Source organism: Lemur catta, chromosome X, assembly GCF_020740605.2.
Source record: "Lemur catta isolate mLemCat1 chromosome X, mLemCat1.pri, whole genome shotgun sequence".
Lineage (NCBI taxonomy): Eukaryota > Metazoa > Chordata > Mammalia > Primates > Lemuridae > Lemur > Lemur catta.
In genome coordinates, this window is record NC_059155.1 from 71,640,400 (window position 1) to 71,659,192 (window position 18,793).

General features: G+C 42.8%; 1 protein-coding gene across 2 annotated transcripts in view; it reads right to left on the bottom strand.

Annotated features, from left to right (window-relative positions):
* Positions 1-14,999, bottom strand: part of ARSH (arylsulfatase family member H) — a 28,181-nt gene extending 13,182 nt beyond the window's left edge. The window contains exons 1-6 of one of the 2 annotated variants that reach the window (XM_045537675.1): positions 14,903-14,999; positions 13,241-13,281; positions 8,484-8,633; positions 5,061-5,182; positions 2,969-3,094; positions 1,142-1,565 (exon numbers count right to left, since the gene is read on the bottom strand). In XM_045537675.1, coding sequence (XP_045393631.1) covers positions 1,142-1,565; positions 2,969-3,094; positions 5,061-5,182; positions 8,484-8,633; positions 13,241-13,281; positions 14,903-14,980 — 941 coding nt within the window. In that variant the 5' untranslated portion in view covers positions 14,981-14,999. Of the gene's footprint in view, positions 1-1,141; positions 1,566-2,968; positions 3,095-5,060; positions 5,183-8,483; positions 8,634-13,240; positions 13,282-14,316; positions 14,373-14,902 lie in introns of those variants that run through there. The other variant, XM_045537676.1, reaches the window with a different exon arrangement.
* Between the last annotated feature and the right edge of the window lie 3,794 nt (positions 15,000-18,793).

An 18,793-nucleotide genomic window follows, 5' to 3' on the forward strand; every position in this document is an offset into this window, starting at 1 on the left:
ACATGTTGCTTTTTGTGTCCTGCACTTTAACATCATGTGTAGCTATTCCAAACCTACTCATTCATGCCCTGCTACACCCAGCATTAAAATAGGGGGAGGTGCAGCATTAAAACAAGGCCAGATGCAGTGGCTCATGTCTGTAATCCTAACACTCTGGGAGACCAAGGTGGGAGGATTGCTTGAGCTCAGGAGTTTGAGACCAGCGTGAGCAAGAGCAGGACCCCATCTCTACTAAAAAGAGAAAAAATTAGCCAGGCATGGTGGCACATGCCTGTAGTCCCAGCTACTTGGGAGGCTGAAGCAGGAGAATCGCTTGAGCCCGGGAGTTTGAGGTTGCGGTGAGCTAGGCTGATGCCACGGCACTCTAGCCAGGGTGACAGAGCAAGACCCTGTCTCAAAAAATAAATAAAAGAGGGGAAGGGAGGTAGAGATTTGTTGTGTACTCTCAGAGACAGTCCAAAAAACCTGAGATGGCAGGTGAGTGGCAGGTAAGATTGCTGTACCACTGTTCTATCCCACGTGTTGGAGGAAATAATGCATGTGGCAGCCACAGAGGTATAAGGTAAATGACATTCCACCACCTACCCATTACCCCCGTGGAGTTATAATATATCATCTTTTATCTACTCCCCCGTCACCCCGCTAAGGGAGAAGAGAAACCATATCAATGAGAATCCACCCTGACAGCTATAATGAGCCTCTAACTTGCCATCTAGAAGTAAGTTGATGTCACATTCCTGCCTCACTTGTGTTGAACGCAGAAAACCTAAAACTAGGTATCTACAAACACAGATTCACTTTCCAGTACTCCATGAACAGAGAAGCCTTCCTCCAGCTGCCTTCAAATGAAAACCTGTACCAAAGATTCAATCCATGTAGATATCAATACCAATCCATATTGGAGCAATATGGATATAGTAATTCCAGTTTATTTTTAAAGGGGGAAGTGAAAACAATATATTTCCTTGCCTTTTTCAGCATTGAAAATTGGCAGGAAATTGAACTATTCTATCTAAGCACAGGTTCAAGTGTACCAACACGTTTCTTAAAGGCCCATGTTATTGTATAAAGATGTAACCACCTGCTAGGAAATAAAAATAAAACTCCTGTGCAGGAGGTCGGGCAAGAAACGAGGAGATACCTGTCGATAAAAGTCAGGGCTTCCTTCAGCATGAGAGAGGCCACCCTGTCCTCGTTCATGGGCTGCTGGATGACGTCATGGTTTCTCATGAGGATGCAATTCCAGCGCCGAGCGAACCCGTAACTGGAGTACCAGGATAAGAAAAACAGCAAGGCGAGAAGAGCCAAGATGACGATGACCTTCCAGGGGACCGAGAACCAGTGGGCGAATTTGGGGATGAGGAGCAGCAGAGGAACCAAGGCGATGGCCGCTGTGGAGATCCACAGCTTGATCCGGAGCCAGCGGTGCAGCTCCGGCGTCTTGGAGGCCTGGCAGTCGCTCAACAGCCCAAAAGGCATCCCGTAGAAGTAGTCGAACCCGTGGTTGAGCGGGTGGTAGCAGTGATCGTCCCGGGAGCCACAACTCAATCCCAGATGCCACTTTCCTGGAAGCGACATAAAATCGTACCATTGCAGCATTAAAGCTCCTTCCCTTCCTAGAACATGGAACTCCCTTTGCAAAAGTTACCTAGTAACTTTTATTCTCTTATCATTGTGGTATCTTCTCGGTATCCCCAAGGACTTCCCGAGAGTCCCTGAGAAGGTCCCTAGATGTACCACCAATGGCTTTTTCCCTACAACCTGCAAGAAAACCACGCAAGAAGAATGTCATTGCTTGCTAGAGGAAGAGCATAGTGTTGGATTGGAATGAAAAGGTTTGCTTGGTACCAAACGTTCTGCTGAAAGATTAGAAATCTTCCAGGTATCTGGAATTAGCTGGGAAGCCTTGGGTGTTTGGTGGTCACAATACCACTGACCTACGGTATAATTTGCACATTGGTGTTCTCATCTGGCAGTGGCTTCTGACTCTCTTGTTCCATTCCCCGGAAAGGTAACCAAAATCCTACGCATGAAACTGTTTTACAATGGTCCCCAAGTAAGGGATAACGAACTGGCCAAAGAAGTTCATCATGAACAAAAGGATTCTGGTGATGTGATTCTTTCAATTGAGCGTATACTCTATACGGATCAAATCATCATGTTTGCATATGTGGTTGTATGAAATCTCCCCCAGACCCTTCCTCACCAATGGGAAATGCACTGTCTACATTTATGCAGAAGCCTGAAGTCCCATTAATTAATAATGGGAGAGTTGCATTTGAATCGTGCATTGCCTCCTCTCTAAAGATGTGAGCAGGTTGTTCCAAGGTAGTCTAGAGGATGCTCACTCCCCGGGTGCAACTGGAGTTTCATGGGAATACCTGCCCTGCTGGTTGCAAAGTTCCTCCTTATTTTTTTGCCTAACTGAGGACATCTCAGAACTGTGTCCTACAATTCACACTGAGATTACTCCATTCCTCAAAACGATTTGATCACACCGTGTCTTCCTAGAGGAACATCTCCTTGGACCAGAATACTATGGGACAAACTTACCTGGCCATATGTTGCCTTACAAACTCACGCCCCACAACATGTCACAGGATGTCATGTGATCTAAATAGACCGGAGATTGCCTCAACATGAGCACTATGAATGCTTTAAGTTCTCACATTCAAGAGTATGTCTTTAAGAATATACTAGTTTTTGCGCTATTAATGGCATCACAAAAGTAGCACATCCCCTATGCAATATTCTGTTTTGGTGGCCACATTGGATATGCCCATTTGCTTTCTATTCCCGTGGTTTTCCCAATACTATGCCCTTGAGACTGGAGGTCCTCAGTAATTGTGTGTAAGTTCCTTGTCCAGGTGTCTCATCTCAAAGAGAGTCAACCGGCACATCTACAGCCAACGTCCCTGGAAAAGGGTAGTTGGATTGAGAAGGAATACGCACGATCCCAATCCCATACCTATGAGTCCCGTGCGGTAGCCCCGATGTTGCAGAAGCTTGGCAAAAGTCGTTTCGTTGGTGGGAAGACCCCCCGAACCACCAAGCCAGGGGAAGTCACGGTTCAGGTTGTAGGGAGACGCCATTCCTAAATCCAAAGACATCACCAGATTAATATCACAGTCCATCTTTTAATGACAGTCTTTGCGAATATCGGGATCCAACCCAACATGCCTGAGATCCTCTTCCCCTACACCTCTGCCACCCCGCTCACTCCCAAGCAACCCCTCGCCTTTACGGCTGTACTTCCCTACACTCTTGCTAAATGCAGAACTCTTTGGTTAAGGGAAAAGTTGGAATATTATCTCAGTATTGAATTTTTTGCTGGAATTTTTGATACATAGGAGAACTGAACTGAATTATTTGTGTCAAATAATTTAAAAAATATATATGGCAATGACTTGACTTGGAATCTCTCCTTCAATCCCTTAATTTTTTTCCTAATTTTGAGAAATAAATTTTATTCCATCCTAATCAATACTTTCAATTTCCTAAAATTATAATTTTTTTTTTTTTGGAAATTCAAATGGATCTATGTCTTTACAGCTCCTCACATGTGGTACCATGTGATTTAGAGACTGTTTATCTGGCAACCAATAGTTTTATTTTGAAGAAAACTGAGAACCTTGAATTGTGAAAGAAGTCCTCTGGGCAATAAAAACAGATAATAATAAGCCAATGTCCGTGGGACAAGAACTTTCAATGTTTACCCTTAATTTTCATGTAATTCACATTAACCTGATTCATTCATTTCCCAGAGTATATCCAATGAGAAGCTGCCACTTAGAAGCAAGAAAACTCATAGAAAAAAAATTTTTTTTCACTGAAATATAAACTGTGACAGTGGATATACTAAAATGGTGACACGCTGATACTAAAATTAAACAAACCACAGCAGTCAGGGGCAATTTCACACAGAGACTGATAATCTAGAACATTTCCACAGAGTCTAAGGACATCATTGCATTTTAGCTGGGTATAAAACTGGATGCTCATTATGTTGATTCGAAGCTAAGCTACCGAGGAAAATATTAAACTGTGGTGATTACACTCAAGTCGGTAAGTCTAAATGTTCACATTGCATGTGGAGGGGTGGAGGGTAAAGAAATATGGACAACTCTCATTTCCTTCTCATTTTCATAGTCATACTTTCTTCCCAGTTCTGCCTTCCACTTTTCCAACGTCATCCTCAGAAACTGATTAAACCCACTTATCTTAAAACTACTATGTGGTCTCTGTGTGGTCTCCACTAGCATTCAGACTTCAGGGGAGCCAGGCGCGGTGGCTCATGCCTGTAATCCTAGCCCTCTGGGAGGCCGAGGCAGGAGGATTGTTTGAGCTCAGGAGTTAGAGGCTGTTGTGAGCTATGACTGCACCACTGTACTTCAGCCTGGGCAACAGAGCAAGACCCTGTCTCTTAAAAAAAAAAAAAAAAAGGAAGAGGGGCGGTGGCTGGGGACAGTGGCTGACACCTGTAATCCTAGCACTCTGGGAGGCCAAGGCAGGAGCATTGCTTTAGGCCAGGTGTTCAAGACCAGCCTGAACAAAAGTGAGACTCCTTCTCCAATAAAAATAGAAAAATTAGCCGAGCATGGTGGCACACACCAGTAGTCCCAGGCACTTGGGAGACTGAGGCAGGAGGGTTGCTAGAGCCCAGGAGTTGGAGGCTGCAGTGAGCTACAATGACGCCACTGCACTCCAGCAAGGACAACAGAGCAAGACCCTGTGTTAAAAAAAAAAAAAAAAGACTTCAGGGGCCTCTTGAAGGATCTTACCACAAGTACCTGGATGTGGGAGTGTCCACAGTAGCTGGGAAGTTGCTCCCAAGAGGCCCGACCCCTGTCACTGTGTGCAGGTACCTAGCAGGAGCAGCAGCACCTGCTGAGAGGCTCACCTGTTTAGGACATCCACCAGATATAGCAACATACCCCCTCTAAATATATACTCCTAACACTCTGAGCGACCTTTTGAGAGTTCTTATAAAGAGTTGCAAAAACAAATCATTAGCAAGCACGCTGGTGAGAAAAACTGTTGCTGCATTTCTTTTGCATCACCTAATCTGATGGGATACCGGCCGGTCAGGAAGGCGGCCCGGCTCGGGGTACACGTGGAAGCCGCCGCCAGGTGCTGGGTCAGCCTCACGCCCTCACTCGCCAGGCGGTCGATATTTGGCGTGCTGTGAACAGAATGACAGTCAGCAGGTGAGATTTTAACTGCCAAGAGAACCATCAAGATTCAACGCCATTCCGTTCCAGACCAAGATGACTGTGTCCGCTACACCTAAAATCCATCCCCTTACAACCTCGATCTGTCTACCTGCTTTTTATTTGATGTCAAAAATGCACATTTTATAACTACAGAAATTAAAACGGATGGCCAAAGTCATAAAGAGAAGGAAACAAAGCACTATAGGCAAAAATATCAAAATAAAACGACAGCTGTTGAAATAACAAAGACTGTGAGAATCAGAACACTCCTGAACAGAAACTGAGAGCAGAAGGAAGATGAAATTAAGAACAAAGTAAAACACAATGTGTGCAATTGATAGAACTGGTGCTAGGGTGAGTATTAGCTTCACTTCGCAGAATTCATTAACTTGGATACGTTCTAGAGCTTTTGTGATACACTGTCACCACCAGCAGTATTTTCGATCACATCTGTTTCATGAAAAAGCAACTCTCTTTCCAAGGTTGTGATCACAGTAATATTTACAAAACAATCATACAGAATATAAGATGGTCAGAAAAGATGCTTCTGAAATGGATTTTTTTTTAATTAATGGACAAACTGCCGAGATTGTGGCTGGCCTATCTGAAGACTAATGGCTTGGCACTATTTTGGTTGTAAAATCTGTTCCATAAAGTGCAAAGGGACCAGACACTAAGTACTACTCCATTATTGCAGATTCTGCATTAGACATGACAAACATTGATCTGTGTTGAATATTGCATGCTACTCTTTTATCATAAAACCCTATGAGAAATGTTTAACTTTTTTGCCGACTGGCAACTGTCTATGTAAGACTTTATTCAACAAAGTGAAACATTTGGACTACCATTGGCTGATCTTTAATGGCATTCAAAGTCAGTTGTATGTCAACAGTGCTATTCCAGAGAACAAAAGGGTTCTGTGTGGTCTTTATTTTATTATTTTATTTTTTATGTTTTTTTCAAGTCCTGTGGGTCATTTTTTTTTTAATTTCAGAATATTATGGGGGTACAAATGTTTTGGTTACATAAATTGTTTTTGTAGTGTTTGAGTCAAAGTTATAAATGTGCCCATCCCCCAGACAGTGTGCATTGTACCCATTAGGTGTGAGTTTGCCCACCCCCTCTTCCTGTCTACCAGCTTAGATGCCTCAATGGTTAGAAGCAAACAAAAAGATGAGCATAAAATAATATATCTCCAGGCACAACCATTACAAACAAATACAGGACACATGGCATAATTAAAGCACCAGGAGTCCAAGTGAATATGCATTTCAAAGGAAAAGTTAGCCAGTTTGTTCTTATTATAGTCCTAACATCAATGGGTTAACTTACATTAGGTAAAATATTAATGTATTCCTCCTAGTAAACTTGACTTTTTTTTATTAAAAAGTTGTAACATTTTGGAGTTTATATCCCATTATGTCCAATATTTTAAGGTCTTCAAAATACTGCAAAAAATTTTCATAAACCTATAGAATTCTATGGGGAAAGAAAAAAGAGGGGCCTTGCTCTCCCATAAACTAAACCATACCCAATCGTGATCACATGTGAACAGCTTTTTTTTTTTTTTTTCATCATCCTACCGAAAGATGATGAGGAAGGGTCTTGTAAGCCCTTAAACACTCTTTGCATCTGAGGCTCTCCCTGCAGCCCTGTATTTTGTGACAGTGGAGGCAGACACTGTATCAATTGTTACTGACAATGTATCAACCCTGCATTTTGTGTGAGCAGAGATAGTGTCTGTCTGCGAGTTACAATGTATCAAGCCTGTATTTTGTGTGAGCAGAGCCAGTGTGTGCCTGCGAGTTACAATGTATCAAGCCTGCATTTTGTCTGAGCAGAGCTAGTGTCTGCCTGCGAGTTACAATGTAGCAACCCTGCATTTTGTGTGAGCAGAGACAGTGTCTGCCTGCAAGTTACAATGTATCAGTCCTGAGTGATGCCTCCCTTCTAACTGGTTACTTCCACAGAATGGCTAGGGAAATGCCTCCTTCCACCCCTCCTTTGCTTATGCAGACCTAAAATGCCTTTGAGATCAACAGCTTTCCATTGACAAGTATATGTTTAAAACATAGAACAACACTGTGATCCACTTGCCAAGAAGAAAGAGTGCTGTTGAATTAAATGCACCCTAAAAGATGCCGTGTACTTTCACGTGAGCAGGATCTGCCTGTCAACAGGTGGTAGAGGAATAAGGCAGGTCCCCAGGTACCAGAGGCTTTGGAAATAATTCAAGGAAGATATATTTAAAACTCTAGGCTAGGGTGGTATGTCTATATAACGGAATGTTATTCAGCCATAGAAAGGAAGGAGACTGACACCTGCTACAATGTGGATGAAACGTGAAAACATGAGGCTCACTGACAGAAGCCAGGCACAAAAGACCATACGTTATAGGTCATGGGCTGAACTGTGTCCTTCCAAATCCATATGCTGAAGCCCTGAGACCCAGGACCTCAGACTGGGGCTGTGTTTGCAGACGGGTCTTTAAAGAGATGATTAAGGTAAACTGAGGTCACCAGGGTGGGCCCTGATCCAACAGGACTGCTGTCCTTATAAGCAGAGGAGATGGGGACACAGACAGGCACAGAGGGACGACCCCGTGAGGACACAGGGAGAAGACGGCGTCTACACACCCAGGAGAGAGGCCTCGGGAGGGACCAGCCCTGAGACACCTGGATCTGGGACTTCCAGCCTCCAGGACGCAAGAGAATAAACGTCTATTGTTCAGGCCACCCAGTGTGTGGTCCTTGCTGTGACAGCCCAAGACAATGAATGCATCATATAATTCCTACTGTACAAAATTTGAAGAATAAGCAAATCCGTGGAGACAAAGAGCAAATCAGTGGTGACCAGCAGACTGGGGAGAGGAGCAGACATGGAATGTGAGTGCTTAATGGGTATAAAATCTGCTTTTGTCGGGATGAAAAAGTTCAGGAATTAGAGATGATGGTTTTGAAGCATTATGACTGTGCTTCATGTTCCTGAATTGTTCACTTTAAAATGGTTAGAAGGGTAAGTTTTATAGTACATGAAATTTGCCATGGCAATAAAATCCAACAGTGGTGTCTGGAGACTCAGGACTGCACTGCCATGTGATCTCCAGATTCTGCAGTTATTCTCAGCAGCCTGTGCTACTCCCTGTGATAACTAATGGCAGAAAATGGGCTCCTCTCCGTCAAACGTCCTCTGCAATGACAAAGACGGGGCAGCTGTGGCATCAGGGACCCCCACCCACGGGCAGGGCGGGCCCAGGGCGGCCTTTACCTCACTGTGTTGTTGCCATAGCAGCACAAGTCTCCCACCCCAAGGTCGTCTGCCATCAGCAGCACAATGTTGGGTCTGGAGTTTCTCGTCATGAATGTCCCATGGACACCCCCAAACAAGCAGCACAGGGTCACCCACAGCCAGCAGATCCTAAAAGTATTTGGGGGAAAAACAAAGTGAAACAGATTAACAGACACTGTCAATTAACGTTTGCATTTTTGGCCACTTAAAATACAAAATAATGAAACTAGTACAACCTCTATGGAAAGTAGTATGGAGATACCTCAAAGAGATACAAGTAGAACCACCATTGGATCCAGCAATCCCTCTCCTGGGTATTTACCCAGAGGAAAAAAAGACATTCTATAAAAAAGACAGCTGCACTAGAATGTTTATAGCAGCACAATTCACAATTGCAAAGATGTGGAAACAATCAATCCAGGAGTGGATTAATAAAATGTGGTCTATGTGGAGTTCTACTCAGCCACAAAAAACAGTGGTGATCTAGCAGTTCTTGTATTATCCTGGATGGAGCTGGAGCCCATTCTACTAAGTGAAGTATCCCAAGAATGGAAAAACAAGCACCACATGGACTCACCATCAAAATGGAACTAATCAATCAACACTTATGTGCACATATAGTAATAACATTCATCGGAAATCAAGCAGGTGGGAGGGGGAGGAGGGGATGGGTAAATTCACACCTAACATGTACAATGCACACCATCTGGGGGATGTGCACACTTGTAACTTTGGCTCAAATGGTACCAAAGAAATTTATGTAACCGAAACATTTGTACCCCTGTAATATTCTGAGATTTAAAAAATACAAAATAGTGATATTCCTTATCAATTCTGACTGTACAACATATCTGCATTGGCTTACTCAAAAACCAGAATTATTTTTTAAATTAATATTCCTTATGGATACAGTATCATATTTTCCCAATTAATTTTGCAAGTATTCTAGCATTTAATTCTTATAACATCTTTTCAGCCTTGTTTTAGTGGCATCAGATCCTTAAAGATGATAACAGTGATTAAATGAGGGTAAGGCTGAAATACTTGATTTTATGGCATAAAAACGTAAATAAAATTGAAAATCAGAGAGTCAGAGCTAGTCAGGCTTGATTTTTTTTCTTCATGCTCAGTTGTACTTTTGAATACATTTTATAACCTCATCATTTTGCTCCAAGCCACATGAAGGGGAAAGTGACAAGAGAATCTCCAGCAAACTTCTTGGATCTAAGCCCAGGGAACGCAAGTATCCCATGAGTGCATGGAAAGTTATTCCTTCTTTACTTCATCAAGAAAATATGTACACATAAGGAACACATCAGTGCACGAAACTCAACTCCCTGCCTGTCAAAAAAAAAAAAAAGAAAAAAGAAAAAAAAAAAACCTCCAGAAAACTAGAAATTTTTAACATCTATAAAAGAAAATTTAACATTTTCTAAATTTTAGATTGTAAAAAAAACCCATATCACTGCAAACTGAAGACCAACATTCCCTCATGTAATCAGTTCCCAGACCCCAAATTCCATTCAATCAGTTGCAAGTCCTGTTAATTCTACCTCAAATATGATATCATAAATCCATTTACATCTGTTCATCTTTGCTCCCATTTCTGTAGCCCAAGAAACTCACTGCATCTCTTGCTTGGATAACTCAAAACCTTGTTAGTCGCCCCAACCATTTCCACTTTTGCCCCTGCCCCCTGCAAAATGCAGCCCCAAGCAGAGCTAACCAATAAACACGCAAATGTAGGACTCCCTACAGAAGTCCCATGGGTTCTCCTTGCTGTGGAGATTAAAAACCTCAGCCCCGCCATGACTGACACTCTCCCCACGGCAATGTGGAGAGGCAGACATCCACCCAAAACCATGGTAGAGAAAGAAAGCTCATGACAAAGCCGCACCTAAAGCCTGTGCTGTCCAAGTGCCTGGGTCCAAATTTGGACCTTCCATCCCAACAGCGCAGAACCCCCAAGCTGGGAATTTGCATAAAAGAAGTTTAAACCCACACATTGTGTGAGAGCAGGGAGAAAGCCAGACTGTATCTCACCGGGGACATTTGCACAACACACCTGTATCGGGAACAAAAATTAGCTTGGCTGGCCTGAGGCTACACTTTTCAGAAAGGCCAGCTTGCAAGATTGACCACTGGCTAGAATCTGGGGACTTGAAATGTGGCAGGGGTCTTGCATTCACTAACGGATGGGAGGGCGTTATTGCACCCAAACCGTTTCTACAGACAATGTGGTTTATGCTGAACACCGGCTTTCCTTCTGGGAGCCTGGAGTTTTGGTCACTGGCAGGCAGCAGGTGCATACGTGGCCAGCCCCTAATAAATAGTCTCGGTGCCGAATCTCTGAGGAGCTTCCCAGGTAGACAACATTCCACACGTGTGGTCAGAACCTGTTGCTGGGGACGACAAATACACCCTGTGTCCCTCCACTCAGAGGACTCTTGGAAGCTTGTGTTTGGTCTCCTAACTTACAGCTTGGTGCCTTGCCCCTCTAACGATTTTTTTTTCCCATCATTTAGCTGTAATCGATCACGTCTTTGAGCTCAACTCTAGCAGAATCCTGTGAGTCCTCCTAGTGAATTAATAAACCTGGGGGTGGTCTCCGGGGAAACCTTCACTCAAAATCCCACAAAAATTTGCACGTGCATAAGATGAGCTTGCAAAGAAAAAGAAACAAAATTAAGAGGGCAAAATATTTCCAGGAGTAGATGGAACATAGATATGGTAGAGTAGGGATAGATAATAAATGATCAAAGAGAGATATGTAGATAATGGGTAGATGAGGCTGGATAGACAGATTAGATAGAGAGATGTATTAGATAAATAGATGATACATATCAAGTGAGCAGATGAAACCATGAGATGATTATTAATCATTTCCTGGGACCTTCATTCACGTCCCCATGCTAAGGAGCTTCCAACCAAAGGCTCGAGAAATTAAGTCTGGACAGCAAGAACAAGGCATTTCCAAAGGAGAACAGGACAGTTTTGTGTGTTTTTTTTTTTTTAAGTAAAAAAATAAAAATTTTAGACATGAAAAACATAGTCCTTGAAATTAAATGATAACCTCATTATATCGGATGAACATTTGGCTAGATTAAAGTAGAGAGTAACCTGGGACCAGGTGTGATGGCTTACTCCTGTAATCGCAGCACTTTGGGAGACTGAGGCAGGAGGATTGCTTGAGGCCAGGAGTTTGAGACCAGCCTGGGCAACATAGTGAGACCCCCAACTCTCCAAATTTTTTTCTAATTAGGCATTTCACTGATATTTATTTTGGGTTTCTTTTTAATTTCAGAATTCCATGGGGGTACACACATTTTGGTTACATAATTCGCTTTTGTACCACTGTTTCCAGAGTGCTGAGAGAACGATCACTGTGAATTTAGGATGTGACACCCTTCCACAAAGTGACTGAAGAATGAGAAGGGATTATGGGCACTGGCGGATAACCATAAACTCAAAGAATCTCTACAGAAGAATTATTGAGGTATGTTTTCAGCAAAAGACACAGTTGCCCCAGAAAGAAAGGGTAGACATAAGAAAAGACATTGAAAGAAAAAAAAAAAGATAAAACATGCTGATAACTCTAAATATGGACTGACAGGAAAATAATAATAACACTATAATAATTATTGTAGGAAGGGGTAAACAATTGACTAAGCGATGATTATATCGGAGGATGAGAGAGAGAGAGGGAGGAATGTGGTGTGAAAACGTTCCCCAGTCTTTGTGTTCTTTGAGGGGGGACAGGGATGCTGATGAACCCATATATTTCGATAAGTTAATAACCATGTTAAGATGATGAAGGGAAACACGAGACATAGTTTCCAGGACACTTGAGGGTGGAGGGGGAGGAAGGAAGTAGAGAAACCACAAGACAGCCCATAAATTGCAGGAAGAAGGAAAAGAAAACTGAAAGAGACCTCAAAATGATAAAAGAGCAAGGTGGGGCGAAGGCACTCTATGTAACCAATATATGTAACATTGTTACCTCTGTAATAGTCTGAAATAAAAAAAAAATACTAAACAGCATGTAAGATAGCAGAAATAAGATCAATTATGGTAACATTTATAAAAAATGTAGGTGGTTTATCTGCCTATGAAAGTAAAAAGAATTTCACACTAATTCTTTTTTAAAAAATGCGTCATGTGCTTTTCCTAAAGGACACATGTAACACCAAAACACAAATAAAATTGGAGACTCAAAAAGATGTAAAAACCTACACCAGGCAAATAGTAGTAAAAAAAAAAAAAAAAAGAAAGAAAGAAAGAAAGAAAGAAAGAAAAGAAAAGAAAAAAAAAAACTTGTTGCAGCAATAATAGCATCAGCCAAAAGAAAATTTCAAGTGAAAATCACTAATACAGAATGCCAGGGCTATTATGAAATGATTAAATCACCTATCCACAAAGACAGTATGAAAATCACAAACCTGCCTGAGTTTAATTATGGTTTGGAAATATAGAGAGCAAAGGTGCAAAGGCAATATATGTAACCTAAATATTTGTACTCCCGTGATATTCTGAAATTTAAAGAATTAAAAAAAAAACTTGCATAAGGTACGAGGAATAGTTGATAACCCACATTCACAGAGGACATTCTTAGCACATATTTCTCAGGTACATTATGCAAAACCAAAACCAGCCAGGATATGGAAAATGCTGACGAAGAAGGAACCCTTGTCTCTAGAAATAGAGAATAATTCGTGTTCATGAATGTTCCTACTCACCAGTCATAGAACGGCAGTTTCATGTCTTCTTGTCGTGCTACCTGGGGAAGAGAAAACTAAACTGAGAACACCTGCAGGGCAAGTTTTTTTCTCATAGCTAGACAGCTAATGGTCCAAAGTGTTAGCCAGACAGTTTCGTGGTGACACAGTAAATTCTGTATACCTAATTGCAAAAAAAAAAAAAAAAAAAAAACGCAAATTTGCTCAGAAAGTATAAGACAAAATTGTATGCATGGTCTATCGGCTTAGGGCAGTTCTAACGAGAGCGTTCCAACAAACTGTGTGGACCCAGCGACAGAAAGCCTTCATTCTAGAGTCAGTGAAATAAATAAGTAATTGATGAACAAACACATATTCAGTAACTTTTTGTATGGGATTCACTTTTGTGTGACATGCTGCTAGAAAACATTTTGTTTTTTAAAAAAAATTCATCCTGACTGGGTGAGGTGGCTCACACCTGCAATCCTAGCATTCTGGGAGGCCAAGGCAGGAGGATTGCTTGAGGTCAGGAGTTTGAGGCCAGCCTGAGCAAGAGCAAGACCCCGTCTCTACTAAAAATAGAAAAAAAAAATTAGCTGGGTGTTATGGTGCATTCCTGTAGTCCCAGATACTCCGGAGGCTGAGGCAGGAGGATTGCTTGAGCCCAGGAGTTGGAGGCTGCAGTGAGCTATGATGACACCACTGCACTCTACCCAGGGCAACAGAGTGAGACTCTGTCTCAAAACTAAGAATAAAAATAAAAAATTCATCCTGTGCTTCTCCTGCAGGACACATATAAATCCTAAAATGCACAGGAAATCAACTGTGGTGCCTATCCTAAAATGCATACCAATAAACAGCGTGCACCTGAGCACAGAAGGACATGTTTAGCAGCTATAATTATGATTTTTTAATCATAGTCTCCAAAGAGTAGGACAGTCTGACCCTCCCCTGCCTAGGAACCTCAAATTACCCCAAGTCAAGGAGGTTTCACAGCCCGAGGAGCTACCCCAGAAGACAAAGCGGTATATCATAAAGTTTAATAACACCATAGCCAGTTTATAGAGCTTTATAGCTCCTCAGGCATTTCCACACACCTGTTCCCAGTGGATCCTCAAAATAGCCCACCCTGCTTGTCTCAAAGGGTTCACGATGACACTTCCATTTCCTGGTGGGAGGAATTGGAGATTGCAGAGTTTGAAAGACTTTCCCAAGGCTGGTAAATTGAAAAGCTAGGATTCAAAATGAGGCTCGTGCCTCTTGGTTGTGTGTGTGTGTGTGTGTGTGTGTGTGTGTGTGTGTGTATGTGTGTGTGTTTGCACGTAAGCCAATTCCCAAGGCCACTGTTTCATCTCCATCCGTGCAATGGGACTGCCGAACGTGCTATATCTCTAGAGGCTGATACTCTGGGGTATCTGGGGTGAGTGGTGAAGCCCTCGTGCTAAACTTTGAGTGGTGGTCCACTTTCTCCACCCTACAACTCCCAACAGTCACTTCTGCATTAGATTTGGCCACAGTGTGACATTCTAAAAAAAAAAAAAAAAAAAAATCACACTCTGTTTTATCTGTCTAACTCCACTGCTTAACACATTCTATGGCATTCTGGCAAACGCACACCAAGAAAAACTGGAGTCTCCCAAGATCCAGGTGAGAGAGAGGCAGAGACACCAATGGCTTGCGAACCTTGCTTTTTTGATTCACCACACGTAGCCGTTTCCACCTTCCTTTAATAACCATCTCTCCAATAAATATCTCTCCCATAAAAGATTGGTAGGAATCGCTGTCAATAGTCCTCACCACTGGTGCCATGTTCTCCCTCACTGGCAAGAACAAAACCTATTTTTTTAAATAGAAGAAACAGACGTTACTTTTAAGAGATAAAGGAAGTCCCCGTGCCTCAGAATACTGTCCCTATCTGTTCCAGGTTTCAGTGTTTTCATTTTTAGAGATTAACTCCCAAGGACGCAGAAATAGCAAAAGTCATTCACCACGGAAGCCGCAGCGAAGCGCAAGACAGCAGATCCTTTCCAGCGTAGAAAGATCAAGTTGGAGCGTATCTGGGAAGAACAGCTACGTGACAAGGGCATTTAGATGACTAGACAGAGGGCGCCGAGCACAGTCTACACGTCCTCAACGTGGTGAGACTCTTCAGGGGAGGAAAACCACAAGAAAACATGGTAGCGAAAAAAGAGAAGAGAAGGAAGGCGGAACATCATAAAACCCAAGTCTGGGGTTCAGTTTCAAAACGGCAGCCTTGGTCCCGGGCCATGCCGAAATCATAGAATTAATGGAAAACGTAGCAGGTGCATCACAAGGGCACAGCCGCGCTTTAAGGGCGAAAAGGAGATCTCTGCTGGCCAAGACAGGATCGTAATCTATCAAAGATGGGATGCAGACGGGAACTCATAACAGCAAGCACTGTCAGCCCCGGAAGCGGCCAAGGATGCTAATTTAATCTGACTGGTGTCCCTATAAGCAGAGGAGATGAGGACACAGACACGCACAGAGGGACGACCCCGGGAGGACACAGGGAGAAGATGGAGTCTACACGCCCAGGAGAGAGGCCTCAGGGGGAACCAGCCCTGAGACCCCTGGATCTGGGACTTCCAGCCTCTGGAGTGATGAGAAAATACATTTCTGCTATTCATGCCGCCCGGTTTGCGATTCTTAGTTACAGCGGCTTGAGCAGACAGGCACGCAACGTCTGTGAAACAAAATCAGGCATTGGCACTGCAAGAATAGATGAACACGAAATGGACAAGCTCCCATCTTAAAAACGGGAAATAGAAGTGGTGCGGGGAAAAAATAGCTGAAGGTTTCCCAGAGCTGAACGATGGGCATCACCTAAGAGTATATTGTCGATTTGGAAAACTGAGCGGAGAAATTTTTATAGGATATCACAGGTTGGAAAGTCTGAACTAGAGTCTATTAGGATATCTTGTAGGTAACACAACAGAGATGTGAAAGTCAGTATTACTGGAAGAAATACTAGCCAAGGACTGTTAAGAACTAAATTCAGACCCAAGTCGATAGAATCAAAAGGATAGTGAATCGGAAAATTTTTTTAAAAAGACACGTACAGTTAGACAGTGCTGAAGTTTCAGGAAATGAAGAAAACCCAACTGACTATATAAGAGATGGAACCCCTACAATTGAATGAGAATTGGGCCACTTCTAATTTCTCCTGGTGATGGATACAGGAGGACAATGGCCAGATGTCTTTACATTGCGGGGTCTGGTTACTCTAAAACTGTAACTGGATACACAGTCCGAGTGTCGGCTTAAAAACATATTCAAGAATCGCAGCCAAATGAAGACAGTTGTAGGGAGACACAGACTTCCAGAGTGGGCCATCCATACAATCTCCCTGCAGAGAGATTTTTTTTCCCCATAGAAAGTGTACACAACAGAAGAACACAAGAAAACAGGTAGATATAAGATTAAAGGGGGAGTAAAGTAATCACAGTAGGTTGAATCATGGGCCCCAAAAGAGATGCTGACATCTTAACCCTGGTAGCTGTGAATAAGACCTTGCTTGGAACTAGGGTCTTTGCACATGTACTTAGTGAAGGATCTTGAGATGAGTCCTGAACCCAATGACGGTGTCCCCCTAAGAGACAGCAGAGGAGACACAGACGCAGAGGAGAAGCCACGTGGAGACAGAGGCAGAGGCTGGAGTGACGCGGCCACAAGCCCAGGGACGCCTGGAGCCCCCAGGAGCTGGGAGAGGCAGGAAGGAGCCTCCCCTGGAGCCTGCGGAGGGAGCGCGGCCCCAAGACCCCTGCGTCTCACACTCCTGGGCTCCGGGGCTGGGAGGGGACACAGTCCTGTTGTTTTAAGTCACCCAGTTTGTGGTCATTTCTTACAGCAGCCACAATAAACTATTCATAATATAAGTAATTGAAAACTTTCCCTATACCAAGAGAGACCATCAACAAAGCAAAATGGGCAAGTTGGAGGGAAGGAAAAAAAATATCTGTAATGTTTTCTATAAGTAAATTAGAAAAGAGACCAAAAAAATACGAATGACCAATGAACACATAAAATATATTCTTAACCTCCTCAGCAACCAGAAAAAAGTAAATTTTAAGGATAGAAAGGAAAAAAATTCCTCATCATCAAAAGATTAAAAAAAGGTTAAGTGTGCAGTTTTAACAAGGAGTCACAGAAAATTACCTTCCCACTGCTGCTGAAAGTCCTCATGCTCCTAAGTTGCCACTAAATAGCAAAATATTTTTTAAAAATGTTTATAAGCTTTGGCAGAACATTTGTGCTTCTGCATGCCATAGAGAATCAGCCTGGGAGCTAAAAAAAAAAAGCAGGTACAAGGATGTTGAATGCAACATTGTTTTCAAACAGAGTCAAACAGAAACCAACTGAAATGTTCACTCTTCTAAAGTGGAATGAATTAATATATATTCCTACTATGTGGTTCTAAACATCAGATCAGGGAAAAGATGCTTCTATATCTACTAATAGTGATAGATTCCCAAAATACACAGTAAAACTTTTAAATGTTTTAAGCAAGGCCAGGTGTAGTGGTTCGTGCCTGTAATCCCAGTACTCTGGGAGGCCAAGGCTGGAGGATTGCTTGAGGCCGGGAGTTCCAGACCAGCCTGGACATTATAGCAAGACCCTGCCTCTACAAAAAAAATAGAAAACTTAGCTAGGCATCGTGGTGTGCACCTGTAGTCCCAGCTACTCAGGAGGCTGAGGCAGGAGGATGGCTTGAGCCCAGGAATTCGAGGCTGCAGTGAGCTATGATCATGCCACTGCACTCCAGCCTGGGCGACACAGCGAGACCCTATCCCCCAGAAATATTTTTTAAAATAAGTTTCTCTGAAAATGTATACAATATGATGTGTTTTACTTAATGCACACACACATCAAGAAACATGTGTATCTGCAAAATATATACACCTATATGTTAATTTAGAAATGTATTAATAAAAGTTTCACATAAATGAGCAAGAATAGCAAGGAAGATGCACTCATTAATCTCCTAGCTCACCGTGATGGCAAATCTCTATAATTCTATGAGGCATTTCCCACCCACAGGCGAAACCGAAACCATAATTACCTTCACAGAACCTTTCATCCAGAGCAATAGCCCGGCTACCTGGGTGTTACCTCCTTAACCTCTGCCCTGTGTCAGAGAAGAAGGCTGACGATAACACCAGCTTCGTGTCTACCTGGATTCAGGAACACGGTGTTGCTTAAGGTCAGCTACTAATTTCAAAGGCAGCCTCTCCATTAATTAAAACACGCTGTTACCGTTCATAAACTAGAATATTCCAGCCGCCGAAACTACTCTCAAACGTGCTTGTGATCTTCAGACGAAAACTCAGCTCTTGTCTTGGTTTTGCCTACACACCTGAACAACGTGCCTTCCTGTGCAAAACCCACGGAGACTTTTCCACCAAGCGTGTGGCCCTGAAGTCATCTCGGTGGGGACAAGAGTTGAGACGAGGAAGTCTGAGACGTAATGACCACCCAGGCAAAATTTGGCGGAGTTCGGCAGCTCACGCCTTAACGTGGAGAAGAACCAGTTATCACACTCCACATTCTAACCCC